General features: G+C 43.7%; 1 protein-coding gene across 1 annotated transcript in view; it reads right to left on the minus strand.

The window, feature by feature from the left end:
• Window positions 1-14,950, minus strand: part of LOC112075004 (calpain-3-like) — a 42,743-nt gene that overhangs the window by 21,725 nt on the left and 6,068 nt on the right. Inside the window, exons 2-3 of the mRNA XM_070440735.1 lie at window positions 12,387-12,423; window positions 11,172-11,249 (exon numbers count right to left, since the gene is read on the minus strand). Coding sequence (XP_070296836.1) covers window positions 11,172-11,249; window positions 12,387-12,423 — 115 coding nt within the window. The remainder of the gene's footprint in view (window positions 1-11,171; window positions 11,250-12,386; window positions 12,424-14,950) is intronic.

Raw genomic sequence — 14,950 nt, forward strand, 5'->3', positions numbered from 1 at the left:
TGGAGGATGAAACCCCTACCGGAGGAACCACTCTGTGGATGGACACATCATCAAACAAAGGGAGAAGTTGTTTGGGACCCTAAAGGATGTGACCTGACAGTAATTAAATATGTGGAAAAATGGGTGTTTATCATGAACAAGATCGCACCAGCAGAAGGTGAAGAATTTGTAATTGAAATAGCAAGAACAGGACTGAGTGAAGGAAACAGTAACACATTTATTAAATTAGGTCCTACACCTACACCTGAACAAGAACAGCCTGTGACAACCAGAACAACGACAACCACGGTGGCGGCTGATGTGACGACCACAGTAACTACCACTAAGATGACATAAACTGCTCTTACCAAGCAGACCACGGTAACCACAAGGAAACCTGAGACATCAGAGCCAAAAGGATTCTTTAATGAAATCTGGAACTTGTTGACAAACTCTAATGACCTACCTCAAGACAAGAACATTGTAAAGATGACAGAAATAGATATATCAGACTCAGAACCACTCAAGGACACCACACAAGAAGAAGAAGTGAAGAACGAATGGTACAAATGGGCTAAGTATACGGCAAACAAACACAAAATGGACAATTGTATTTTGTGTAGTAAATCACCTTTGTCTGATCTCATAATAGTCCCTGAACCAGCATCATTTAAAAACTGTGCAAATTGGAAAAATGATCATTGTACCAATAGAAAGTATTCTATTCCCTTGTGTGACATAGAATGTAGGATTGCTCGAGGGAGCACTAGAGGCAGAACCATGTTGAACGAGACTAGGTTGGGAGACAATGATTGTGCTGCCTATGAAATTAGAACTGAATTAAATGGACCTCAATTAGACAGAAGTACTGTGGTTAAAGGAAAATATGAATGTTTTTACAGCCATGACACCGAAGGAATTGATGTAGGAAACACCACTGTAGAATGTGATACTATTTGGGTGCTAGAGACTGCGGGAGTTCGTAGAAATAATGATAAAGGGTGGATAATGAATAGAAAAGGGTTGTGTGGTGAAATAACTAAGGTTGCACCATCTCTCACTATGCTAAAGAATCAGGACAGAGGTATTGCGGATAGTTTCTGGATGTGTGGAAAAAACAAATTGTTGAATGTATTGCCTAATGGATGGATTGGTCTTTGTGCCTTAGTTAGAGCAATTCAACAGGTTACCATCATTAAATCACCCCATGATGACTATGTTAATCCTAGAGTTAAAAGGGCGTATGAGAAAGACCCTGAGGTATACCTTGATGCAATTGGACAGCCTAGAGGTGTACCTCGGGAGTTCAAGGCAAGAGATGAGGTTAAATCAGGATTTGAATCTATATTTTTGTGGATAACACCAAATAAAAACTTAGAGTGGATTAATTATATATACTATAACCAACGGAGATTCATTAACTATACTGACTCGGCTCTAACAGCGTTGGGGGAACAGGTACAGGCTACCAGTAAAATGACTTGGCAAAATAGACAGGCTCTCAATTGGCTCTTAGCGGAGAAGGGTGGAGTTTGTGTTATGTTTGGGGATGATTGTTGCACCTTTATCCCCAATAACACTGCACCTAATGGATCCTTTGCTATTGCTATGGCTAAACTTAAAGGACTACGAGCAGAAGTTAAGGCAAATGCTGGGTTTGACTCTCATGTTTGGGATTGGCTAGACCTAGCATTAGGAAAGTGGGGAGCTATGTTTGCTAGGATGGCTATTATGCTGGGAGGAGGCTTGTTGGCTCTGGGTATTATATTTTGTTGTGTTTTACCCTTGGTAAAATCACTTGTGGTCCAGACAACGGTTAAACAGATGTCTGTAGGGAGAGCTGATCCTCCTGTGATAATTAGTCCTGTTCCTGGGAGCCCAGGCCATTATACCGACAAAAATGGACAGCCCTGCAATGCGGTTGGTGGACCTCTTGACTGCCCGTTTGGTAATCCAAACTGTCTACATGGAGTAGTTCCTGGAGGTGGATATGCATGCCACGGTTTTCGTAAGGACGGTCTACCTGTATATGCTGTATTCCCAAATTCAGAGGAATGTATACTCGTACATGTCCACAAAAAAGTGTCATTTGCGCGGTAAGTGCAAGTGGTGCACAACATTTAATGCGGAGGGCCATGACCATCACGGAGACCCCCTGTTTTGCGCAAAATGTCAAAGAGCAGATTGTAGTATCTGTAAGGRTGAGGACTGTGCTCCTATGTAAGGATGTTAGTATATCTATTTTTGCTTAAGGCCTTGTGTTTTTGTATGTTTGGTTGAATTTTTAGATACATATTTCAATGAATATATATGTTTTCTTTTAATTAAAGTTAGTTTTTCCTTCTAAAAACTAGGTTAATTTCAAAAACATGCTAGGTAACAGAGGGTATTCCGGTTACAAGTGTCTACGGACCATGTCCTTAATCTTCTAACAAAGGTTGGTATCATTGATATCACTTTATTAGAGAGGTGTCTGCGAGGGAGGATCATGTTGAAATGCTTAAATTTAGAATGATGTTGTGTCAATTTTCTTTTGTAACTGCATGTAGGTCTCTGATTTTCTCATATTCCATTTATTATTATACTCATTGTATTATTTTATTTAATTTTCTCATATTCAATTTATTATTATACTCATTGTATTATTTTATTTTAATTTTTAATTTTCTCATATTCAATATTATTATTATACTCATTGTATTATTATTATTATTTCTTTTTTTAATTTTCACATAACTGAGATAACCTCAGGCAAGGCTAGGTACCTACATGCTCATGCTTCATCAAAAATGTAATATATTAATCTTTATTAGTTCTATACCAAATTAGATATTTTACTCTTATGAATTAGTAGAGATGTTTGGTCTAGTTAGGTTTTCATTAATGTTTCTAATTGGATCTTTTACTCCTATTTAGTATTAAAAATTTGGAGATGTTTGGTCCAGTTGGTTTATATGCTTTACTCTGTTTTTGTATTTTCTTGTCCATCATAGGTATTCTCATTCACTATCCCAAAGTCATATTTGTATAATTTATGGGGCTAATTAGTGGGAGTAAATGAGACACATAGATAACACATAGATGAGTTATCACCTTGAGGGGGGGGTTCTGTCACGTTCCTGACCTGTTTTCCGTTGTTTTTGTATTTGTTTAGTATGGTCAGGGCGTGAGTTGGGGTGGGCAGTCTATGTTATTTGTTTCTTGTTTAGGTTCATGGTTAATTAGCCTTATATGGTTCTCAATCAGGGGCARGTGTTTGACGTTTCCTCTGATTGAGAACCATATTAAGGTAGGCTGTTCTCACTGTTTGTTTGTGGGTGATTGTCTTCCGTGTCAGTGTTTGTACCACACGGGACTGTTTCGTTTGTCTAGTCTGTTCCTGTTYGTGCGTTCTTCGTTTTATGTAAGTTCTCATGTTCAGGTCGGTCTACGTCRTTTTTGTTATTTTGTAATTTATTCAAGTGTACTTCGTGTTTCGTCTTGTCTAATAAATTCATCATGTATTCATCACCCGCTGCATTTTGGTCCGATCCTTGCTCCTCCTCGTCCGAGGAGGAGAACGACTTAGACGCCCGTTACAGGAGGTCTGATAACAACAGAACAGTTATACAGGAGGTCTGATAACAACAGTAACCAGCCACAGAGTATACAGGAGGTGTGATAACAACAGGACACGACTACTACAGGAGGTTGATAACAAACAGTAACCAGGACAGACACCACTATAACACGGAGGTACTGATACAACACAGGACAGATATAAGGGAAGGTCTGAATCACACAACAGGAAACCGTTTATCACCCAGCGAGGTTCTGGATACAACACGCACATTTACTCACCCACAGCGAGAGTCCGACTAACGGCCAGGGGAGGAGAATATTCAGGGAGTCGGATAAAACACGCAAACACAGTTTATACCAGGAAGGTATGATACACAAAAGATCAGAATACAGGAGCGTGATACACACCAGACAATAACGAGGCTAACAAGGACATTATGACAGCGACGGTCTGAACACAAACAAGGACAGTTATACAGGAGGTCTGATAACAACAGGACAGATTACAGGAAGGTCCTGATAACAACAGAACAGTTATACAGGAGGTCTGATAACAACAAGACAGATATACAGGAGTCTGATAACAACAGGGAACCAAGTTATACAGGAGGTCTGATAACAACAGGACAGATAATACAGGAGGTCTGATAACAACAGGACAGATATATACAGGAGGTCTGATAACAACAGAACAGGACAGATATATACAGGAGGTCTGATAACAACAGGACAGATATACAGAGGTCTGATAACAACAGGACAGAATATACAGGAGGTCTGATAACAACAGGACAAGATATACAGGAGGTCTGATAACAACAGGACAGTTATACAGGAGGTCTGATAACCAACAGGACAGTTATAACAGGGAGGTCTGATAACAACAGTTATACGGAGGTCTGATAACAACAGGACAGTTATACAGGAGGTCTGATAACAACAGTAACAGGACAGAATACAGGAGGTCTGATAACAGTAACAGGACGATTATACAGGAGGTCTGATAAACAACAGGACAGATATACAGGAGGTCTGAATAACAACAGGGCAGTTATACAGGAGTTCTGATAACAACAGGACAGTTATACAGGAGGTTGATAAACAACAGGACAGTTATACAGGAGGTCTGATAACACAGGACGTTATACAGGAGTTCTGATAACAACAGGACAGTTATACAGGAGGTCTGATAACAACAGTAACAGGACAGATATACAGGAGGTCTGATAACAACAGTAACAGGAAGATATATACAGGAGGTCTGATAACAACAGGACAGTTATACAGGAGGTCTGATAACAACAGTAACAGGACAGATATACAGGAGGTCTGATAACAACAGGGCAGTTTATCAGGAGGTCTGATAACAACAGTACAGGACAGATATATAGGAGGTCTGATAAAACAGGACAGTTATACAGGAGGTCTGATAACAACAGGACAGTTTATACAGGAGGTCTGATAACACAGTAACAGGACAGATATACAGGAGGTCTGATAACACAACAGGACAGATTATACAGGAGGTCTGATAACAACATGACAATTATACAGGAGGTCTGATAACAACAGGAAACAGTTATACAGAGACGCTTGAAACAACAGGACAGATATACAGGAGGTCTGATAACAACAGAACAGTTATACAGGAAGGTCTGATCAACAACAAGACAGTTATACAGGAGGTCTGATAACAGGGCAGTTATAAGGAGGTCTGATAACAACAGGACGAATTACAGGAGGTTGATAACAACAGGACAGTTATATACAGAAGGTCTGATAACAACAGGACAGATATACAGGAGGTCTGATAAACACAGTAACAGGACAGATATACAGGAGGTTTGATAACAACAGGACAGTTATACAGGAGGTCTGATAACAACAGGACAGTTATACAGGAGGTCTGATAACAACAGGACAGATATACAGGAGTCTGATAACAACAGTAAAGGCAGATATATACAGGAGGTCTGATAACAACAGGACAGATATACAGGGAGTCGGATAACAACAGGACAGATTATACAGGAGGTTGATAACAACAGTAACAGGACAGATATATCAGAGGAGGTCTGATAACAACAGTAACAGGACAGTTATACAGGAGGTCTGATAACAACAGGACAGATATACAGGAGGTCTGATAACAACAGGACAGTTAACAGGAGTCTATAACAACAGGACAGTTATACAGGAGGTCTGATAACAACAGGACAGATATACAGGAGGTCTGATAACAACAGTAACAGGACAGTTATACAGGAGGTCTGATAACAACAGTAACAGAACAGTTATACAGGGGTCTGATAACAACAGGACAGATATACAGGAGGTCTGATAACAACAGTAACAGGACAGATATATACAGGAGGTCTGATAACAACAGTAACAGGACAGTTATACAGGAGTCTGACAGGAGTACAGGAGTCTGATACAACAGGCAGTATACAGGAGGTCTGATAACAACAGGACAGTTATACAGGAGGTCTGTAACAACAGGACAGATACAGTGCATTCGGAAAGTATTCAGACCCCTTGACTTTTTTCACATTTTGTTACAGCCTTATTTTAATTATATATATATATTTTTTAAATCCTCATCAATGTACACACAATACTCCATAATGACGAAGCGAAACAGGTTTTTAGAAATTTTAGCAAATGTATTAAAATATAAAAAACGCATACCTTATTTACATAAGTATTCAGACCCTTGTTTGAGACTTGAAATTGAGCTCAGGTGCATCCTGTTTCCAACGATCATCCTTGAGATGTTTCTACAACCTGATTGGAGTCCACCTGTGGTAAATTCAATTGATTGGACATGATTTGGAAAGACACACACCTGTCTATATAAGGTCCCACAGTTGACAGTACATGTCAGAGCAAAACCAAGCCATGAGGTTGAAGAATTGTCCAAGACAGGATTGTATAAGATGACAGATCTGGGGAAGGGTACCAACACATTTCTGCAGCATTGAGGTCCCCAAGAACACAGTGGCCTCCATCATTCTTAAATGGAAGAAGTTAGGAACAATAAGACTCTTCCTAGAGCTGGTCGCCCGCCATACTGAGAAATCGGGGGAGAAGGGCCTTGGTCAGGGAGGTGACCACAAACCTGATGGTCACCCTGACAGAGCTCTAGGTTCCTCTGTGGAGATGGGAGAACTTTCCAGAAGGACAACCATCTCTGCAGCACTCCACCAATCAGGCCTTTATGGTAGAGTGGCCAGACGGAAGCTACTCCTCAGTAAAAGATACATGACAGCCCGCTTGGAGTTTGCCAAAAGGCACCTAAAGGACTCTCAGACCATGAGAAACAAGATTCTCTGGTCTGATGAAACCAAGGTTGAACTCTTTGGCCTGAATGCCAAGTGTCACATCTGGAGGAAACCTGGCACCATCCCTACAGTGAAGCATGGTGGTGGCAGCATCATGCTGTGGGGATGTTTTTCAGAGGCAGGGACTGGGAGACTAGTGAGGATCGAGGGAAAGATGAACGGAGCAAAGTTGAGATCCTTGATGAAAACCTGCTCCAGAGCGCTCAGGACCTCAGACTGGGGTGAAGGTTCATCTTCCAACAGGACAACAACTCTAAGCACTGTGGTGGCTAATTTCTGCTTTACCAAATGAGGAGAAACAAACTTCACACAGCAGTCAGAGTTATACCTAAACTACATCATTAATAATAAGAGCTTTGTAATAGCCTTTGACTTTCAATGATGCGCCATCTCTAATAAACCATTGAAAAGTACAAAGATCTTTTATAGCCAAGATACACCCCTCTCAACCTACATGACAAACCACATATCTTAGGAACAGTTCACAAAGGGACTTTATAATTGAGAAAGGAGTATCCCTTAGCCAGATAACATTCGTTATAAATTATCGTTCAGTTTGGTCCCTAAGACGAGGTTCTAATCTTGTTCCTGGTACTTCATAGCACAGAACCATTACCTCATCCAATGGCATAACTCAATTGTCAACTCTAGATACTCCTATCTCAAGTAAACCCCTCTTGACCCTACTCCTGGACAAGCTCACTGAGGGGAGTGAGCCTCTAGGTCATACACTATCCCAGGATAAGTGCAACATCAGAGAGGACATACAATGGTTCCAGACACTGCCATACACCTCCCCGAAATGCCAAAGGAGGGAGTGACTTGCGCACAGACATTGTGGAGTAATTGGCTCCCCATTAATCACGCCATCCCTTCACATGATTTAAGAATAGGTAAAGACACATTCACATATGAAGACAATGTTCCCTCCTGTCCTCTTCCCTTTCTGATATTATGCATAGCACCAGGGACATGTGAAAGACAGGCCTGACCTCTCCCCTCTCTGGGCCCCAGGTGACTGAGCCCCAGGTGACTGAGCCCCAGGTGACTGAGCCCCAGCTGAGGGAAGAAGTGCAACTGCCAACACCAGAGTCCAAAGAAATACATTCTAATAAAAAGTATATCACATAAGAATATTATGCAGATAAGACATCTTAATTACTTATATTACCCAACTAATTCTGATTCATCCACCACACAGCACATAGCCAAGACAACACAGGAGTGGCTTCGGGACAGGTCTCTGAATATCCTTGAGTGGCCCGCCCAGAGCCTATACAGGTGTGCCAAGCTAGCAGCGTCATACCCAAGAAGATCGCTGCTCAAGGTGCTTCAACAAAGTACAGGTTTGTATAGGTTCTGAATACTTTTGTAAATGTGATCTGTTTTTGCTTTGTCATTATGGGGTATTGTGATGTCATTATGGGGTATTGTGATGTCGTGATGGGGTATTGTGATGTCATGATGGGGTATCGTGTGTAGATTGATGAGTTTTATTGAATCCATGTTAGAATGAGGCTGTAACGTAACAAAACGTGGAAATAAGGAAGAGGTCTGAATACTTTATGAATGCTCTGTATACAGCAGGTCTGATAACAACAGTAACATGACAGATATACAGGAGGTGTATTACAGTAACATGACAGATATACAGGAGGTGTAATACAGATATACAGGAGGTGTATTACAGATATACAGGAGGTGTAATACAGTAACATGACAGATATACAGGAGGTGTAATACAGATATACAGGAGGTGTAATACAGTAACATGACAGATATACAGGAGGTGTAATACAGTACATGACAGATATACAGGAGGTGTATATACAGTACCATGACAGATATACAGGAGGTGTAATAACGTAACATGACAGATATACAGGAGGTGTAATACAGTATATGACAGATATACAGGAGGTGTAATACAGTAACATGACAGATATACAGGAGGTGTAATACAGTAATATGACAGATATACAGATGGGTGAATACGGTAACATGCCCAGATATACAGGAGGTGTAATACAGTAACATGACAGATATACAGGAGGTGTAATACAGTAACATGACAGATATACAGGAGGTGTAATACAGATATACAGGAGGTGTAATACAGTAACATGACAGATATACAGGAGGTGTAATACAGTAACATGACAGATATACAGGAGGTGTATTACAGTAACATGCCAGATATACAGGGGGTGTAATACAGTAACATGACAGATATACGGTGGTGTATTACAGATATACAGGGGTGTATTACAGATATACAGTAGGTGTAATACAGTAACATGACAGATATACAGCAGGTGTAATACAGTAACATGACAGATATACAGGAGGTGTAATACAGTAACATGACAGATATACAGGAGGTGTAATACAGATATAACGAGGTGTAATACAGTACATGACAGATATACAGGAGGTGTAATACAGTAACATGACAGATATACAGGAGGTGTAATACAGATATACAGTAGGTGTAATACAGTAACATGACAGATATACAGCAGGTGTAATACAGTAACATGACAGATATACAGGAGGTGTAATACAGTAACATGACAGATATACAGGAGGTGTAAATACAGATATACAGGAGGTGTAATACAGTAAAATGACAGATATACGGAGGTGTAATACAGTAACATGACAGATATACAGGAGGTGTAATACAGTAAACTGCCAGATATACAGGAGGTGTAATACAGTAACATGACAGATATACAGGTGGTGTATTACAGATATACAGGAGGTGTAATACAGTAACATGACAGATATACAGGAGGTGTATTACAGTAACATGACAGATATACAGGAGGTGTAATACAGTAACATGACAGATATACAGGAGGTGTATTACAGTAACATGACAGATATACAGGAGGTGTAATACAGTAACATGACAGATATACAGGAGGTGTATTACAGATATACAGGAGGTGTAATACAGTAACATGACAGACATACAGGAGGTGTAATACAGTAACATGACAGATATACAGGAGGTGTAATACAGTAACATGACAGATATACAGGAGGTGTAATACAGTAACATGACAGATATACAGGAGGTGTAATACAGTAACATGACAGATATACAGGAGGTGTATTACAGATATACAGGAGGTGTAATACAGTAACATGACAGATATACAGGAGGTGTAATACAGTAACATGACAGATATACAGGAGGTGTAATACAGTAATGACAGATATACAGGAGGTGTAATACAGTAACATGACAGATATACAGGAGGTGTAATACAGTAACATGACAGATATACAGGAGGTGTAATACAGTAACATGACAGATATACAGGAGGTGTAATACAGTAACATGACAGATATACAGGAGGTGTATACAGTAACATGACAGATATACAGGAGGTGTAATACAGTAACATGACAGATATACAGGAGGTGTGATACAGTATATAATAATAACCCAGGCAGGATTCAATCTGATCGTGGGTTTTAGACCATGCAGCTTTTAAAGGGAATGTTCCCGTGTTGAGAGATAGAGAAAGGTAAACGCTGCGTATGTCAACTCAATCTGAAAATTACTTTAAATGTCAAGCGCGCGCTATAACGCGGATCTGACGCAGATCGATTGAATCCCGGCACTAAATTGGGAGCACATTGGTTGACCACCACCCCAGCACTATACTCACATTCCCCCAAGCGCTCACTGGCTCCCTGTACTCCCCGATCTCCCCGTACTCCCTGTACTCCCTGGCCTCCCCGTACTCCCTGGTCGTACTCCCTGGCCTCCCCGGTCTCCCTGTACTCCCTGGCTCCCCGTCTCCCTGCCTCCCGTACTCCTGGCCTCCCTGTACTCCTGGCCTCCCTGTATCCCTGGCCTCCCCGTACTCCTGGCCTCCCTGTACTCCCTGGCTCCCTGTACCTCCCTGGCTCCCTGTACTCCCTGGCCTCCCCGTACTCCCGTCTCCCTGACTCCCTGGCCTCCCCGGTCTCCCTGGCCTCCCCGTACTCCCTGGCCTCCCTGTATCCCTGCCTCCTGTACTCCCTGGCCTCCCTGTACTCCCTGACCTCCACGGCCTCGCCGGCCTCCCTGTACTCCCTGGCCTCCTCGTACACCCTGGCCTCCCCGGTCTCCCTGCCTCCCTGTACTCCCTGGCCTCCCTGTACTCCTGCTCCTCCGTACCCTGGCCTCCACGTACTCCCTGGCCTCCCCGTACTCCCTGGCCTCCACGTACTCCCTGGCCTCCCCGGCCTCCCTGTACTCCACGGCCTCCCCGGCCTCCCCGTACTCACATCCCCGGCTATCTGCTGAAAGATGCTCCGGAACTGCTGGTCCTCCTCCCTCTCCTCCCCCGCATTGGCTGGGGCCGGCTGAGAAGGAGAAAACGACACAGAGGAGAGAGAGAGGGAGGGAGGGGGAAGAGAGATATATGGGGAGGGGGGAGAAAGAGATATGGGGAGGGGGAGGAGGGAGAAAGAGATGGGGAGGGGGGGAGAAAGATATATGGGGAGGGGGAGAGAAGGGGGAGAAAGACATACAGAGAGATGGGGAGGGGAGAGAGGGGGAGAAAGAGATATGGGGAGGGGGAGAGAGAGATGGGGAGGGGGAGAAAGAGATAATGGGAGGGGGAGAGGGGGGGAGAAAGAGATATGGGGAGGGGGAGAGAGAGATGGGGAGGGGAGAGAGGGGGAGACAGAGAGATGGGGAGGGGAGAGAGGGGGAGAAAGAGATATGGGAGGGGGTGAAGGGATACAGAGAGATGGGGAGGGGAGGGGGAGAGAGGGAGGAGGGGGGAGATGGGAGGGGGAGAGAAAGAGTGTCTGAGAGGCAAATACGATCAGCCAATATCACTTTTGAATACTGATGTAAAAATGTTAACACAAAAATAAATACTGTCCTTTTCATTTAATATAGGCCTGTTTCAGGGCTGACGTAAACATCCAAACTACCAGGATAAGAAACACCATCTTATTGTTATCTCTCACTGATCCAAGACAAGGGCTCACTGCCAGATGGTGAGCCAATAGAGATGGGAGAAGACTGACCGAAACAGGAAGTTGGACTGTGAGACAGATGAATACATGACGCTGACAGAAACAGGAAGTTGGACTGTAGGACAGATGAATACATGATGTTGACAGAAACAGGAAGTTGGACTATGAGACAGATGAATACATGACGCTGACAGAAACAGGAAGTTGGACTGTGAGACAGATGAATACACGACGCTGACAGAAACAGGAAGTTGGACTGTAACACAGATGAATACATGATGTTGACAGAAACAGGAAGTTGGACTGTGAGACAGATGAATACATGACGCTGATAGAAACAGGAAGTTGGACTGTGAGACAGATGAATACACGACGCTGACAGAAACAGGAAGTTGGACTGTGAGACAGATGAATACATGACGTTGACAGAAACAGAAACAGGAAGTTGGACTATGAGACAGATGAATACACGACGCTGACAGAAACAGGAAGAAGAACCGAGAACTAACTCACCACTGGATGGTCAGCCTCGATCCTGTTCTCTATCTCCCTGAGTAGAAACCAACAAACCGCAGTCAACATTGTGACACTAGCAGGACTTTAACATCTCATTGGACCATCTACCTCACACATTTCCTGACAAAGAGCCAAACGCTCTACAACATCCTAACGAAACATTTCATCACATTTACAACTTGTCTATAGGTATTCCTACGTGTCTATATATCTCTGAATATTGTTCCTAACCCTACTATTGCAACATGAATAATATGGAACTATAATGCACATTTCTCTCAGAACATTCTAAAGGATTATGGTCCCATACCCAATAGCATTGAGTTGAATGACAATATCGTACAACACACTCTTACCGCCTTGCACCGAGCTGTGAACAAAATGTTAGTCACATTTACCACGTGTTAAATATATATGTTATTTTTATTTATCAGTGTTTTGTTATTTTTCCTCTTCTTGAGAACTTGTTTTCTTTTAATAAACTTCTAATATAGGTCTTATTGACCGTATTCTTCTGAAGGCCACTATTTAAGACCAGGGACTCTTGTGGGCAATTTTCTGTTGGTCATGTCTACTCTGTAGGAGAGTTGGGTCCAGACCTGGTCTACTCTGTAGGAGAGTTGGGTCCAGACCTGGTCTGCTCTGTAGGAGTGTTGGGTCCAGACCTGGTCTACTCTGTAGGAGCATTGGGTCCAGACCTGGTCTACTCTGTAGGAGTGTTGGGTCCAGACCTGGTCTACTCTGTAGGAGTGTTGGGTCCAGACCTGGTCTCCTCTGTAATAGTGTTGGGTCCAGACCTGGTCTACTCTGTAATAGTGTTCGGTCCAGACCTGGTCTCCTCTGTAGGAGCGTTGGGTCCAGACCTGGTCTACTCTGTAGGAGCGTTGGGTCCAGACCTGGTCTACTCTGTAATAGTGTCGGGTCCAGACCTGGTCTACTCTGTAATAGTGTTGGGTCCAGACCTGGTCTACTCTATAGGAGCGTTGGATCCAGACCTGGTCTCTGTAGGAGCGTTGTTCCAGACCTGGTCTACTCTGTAGGAGCGTTGATACGTTTCCTGTAGTTCTTGACCAGGTTTGCACACTACTGCAGCAGGGATTTTGGCCCACTCCTCCATACAGACCTTCTCCAGATCCTTCATGTTTCGGGGCTGTCGCTGGGCAATAGGACTTTCAGCTCCCTCCAAAGATTTTTATTGGGTTCAGGTCTGGAGACTGGCTAGGCCACTCCAGGACCTTGAGATGCTTCTATGGAGCCACTCCTTTAGTTGCCCTGGCTGTGTGTTTTGGGTCGTTGTCATGCTGGAAGACCCAGCCACGACTCATCTTCAATGCTCTTACTGAGGGAAGGAGGTTGTTGGCCAAGATCTTGCGATACATGGCCCCGTCCATCCTCCCTCAATACGGCGCAGTCGTCTGTCCTGTCCCTTTGCCAGAAAAGCATCCCCAAAGAATGATGTTTCCACCTCCATGCTTCACGGTTGAGATGGTGTTCTTGGGGCTGTACTCATCCTTCTTCTTCGTCCAAACACGGCGAGTGGAGTTTAGACCAAAAAGCTCTATTTTTGTCTCATCAGACCACATGACCTTCCCCATTCCTCCTCTGGAATATCCAGATGGTCATTGGCAAACTTCAGACGGGCCTGGACATGCGCTGGCTTGAGCAGGGGGACCTTGCGTGCGCTGCAGGATTTAATCCATGACGGCATAGTGTGTTACTAATGGTTTAGAGTAGACCAGGTCTGGACCCAACACTATTACAGAGTAGACCAGGTCTGGACGCAACGCTCCTACAGAATATAGACCAGGTCTGGACTCAAAATTATTACAGAGTAGACCAGGTCTGGACCCAACGCTCCTACAGAGTAGACCAGGTCTGGAACAACGCTCCTACAGAGTAGACCAGGTCTGGAACAACGCTCCTACAGAGACCAGGTCTGGACCCAACGCTCCTACAGAGGAGACCAGGTCTGGACCCAACACTCCTACAGAGTGACAGGTCTGGACCCAACGCTCCTACAGAGTAGACCAGGTCTGGACCCAACGCTCCTACAGAGTAGACCAGGTTCTGGACCCAACGCTCCTACAGAGTAGACCAGGTCTGGACCCAACACTATACAGAGTAGACCAGGTCTGGACCCAACACTATTACAGAGTGACCAGGTCTGGACCCAACACTATTACAGAGTAGACCAGGTCTGGACCCAACGCTCCTACAGAGTAGACCAGGTCTGGACCAACGCTCCTACAGAGGAGACCAGGTTGGACCCAACACTATTACAGAGTAGACCAGGTCTGGACCCAACACTATTACAGAGTAAGACCAGGTCTGGACCCATGCTCCTAACAGAGTAGACCAAGTCTGGACCCAACGCCTACAGAGGAGACCAGGTCTGGACCCAACACTCCTACAGAGTAGACCAGGTCTGGACCCAACGCTCCTACAGAGTAGACCAGGTCTGGACCCAACGCTCCTACAGAGTAGACCAGGTCTGGACCCAACCCTATTACGAGTAGACCAGGTCTGGACACAACGCTCCTACAGAGTAGACAGGTCTGGAA

This window comes from Salvelinus sp. IW2-2015, unplaced genomic scaffold (assembly GCF_002910315.2).
Source record: "Salvelinus sp. IW2-2015 unplaced genomic scaffold, ASM291031v2 Un_scaffold2926, whole genome shotgun sequence".
Classification (NCBI taxonomy): domain Eukaryota; kingdom Metazoa; phylum Chordata; class Actinopteri; order Salmoniformes; family Salmonidae; genus Salvelinus; species Salvelinus sp. IW2-2015.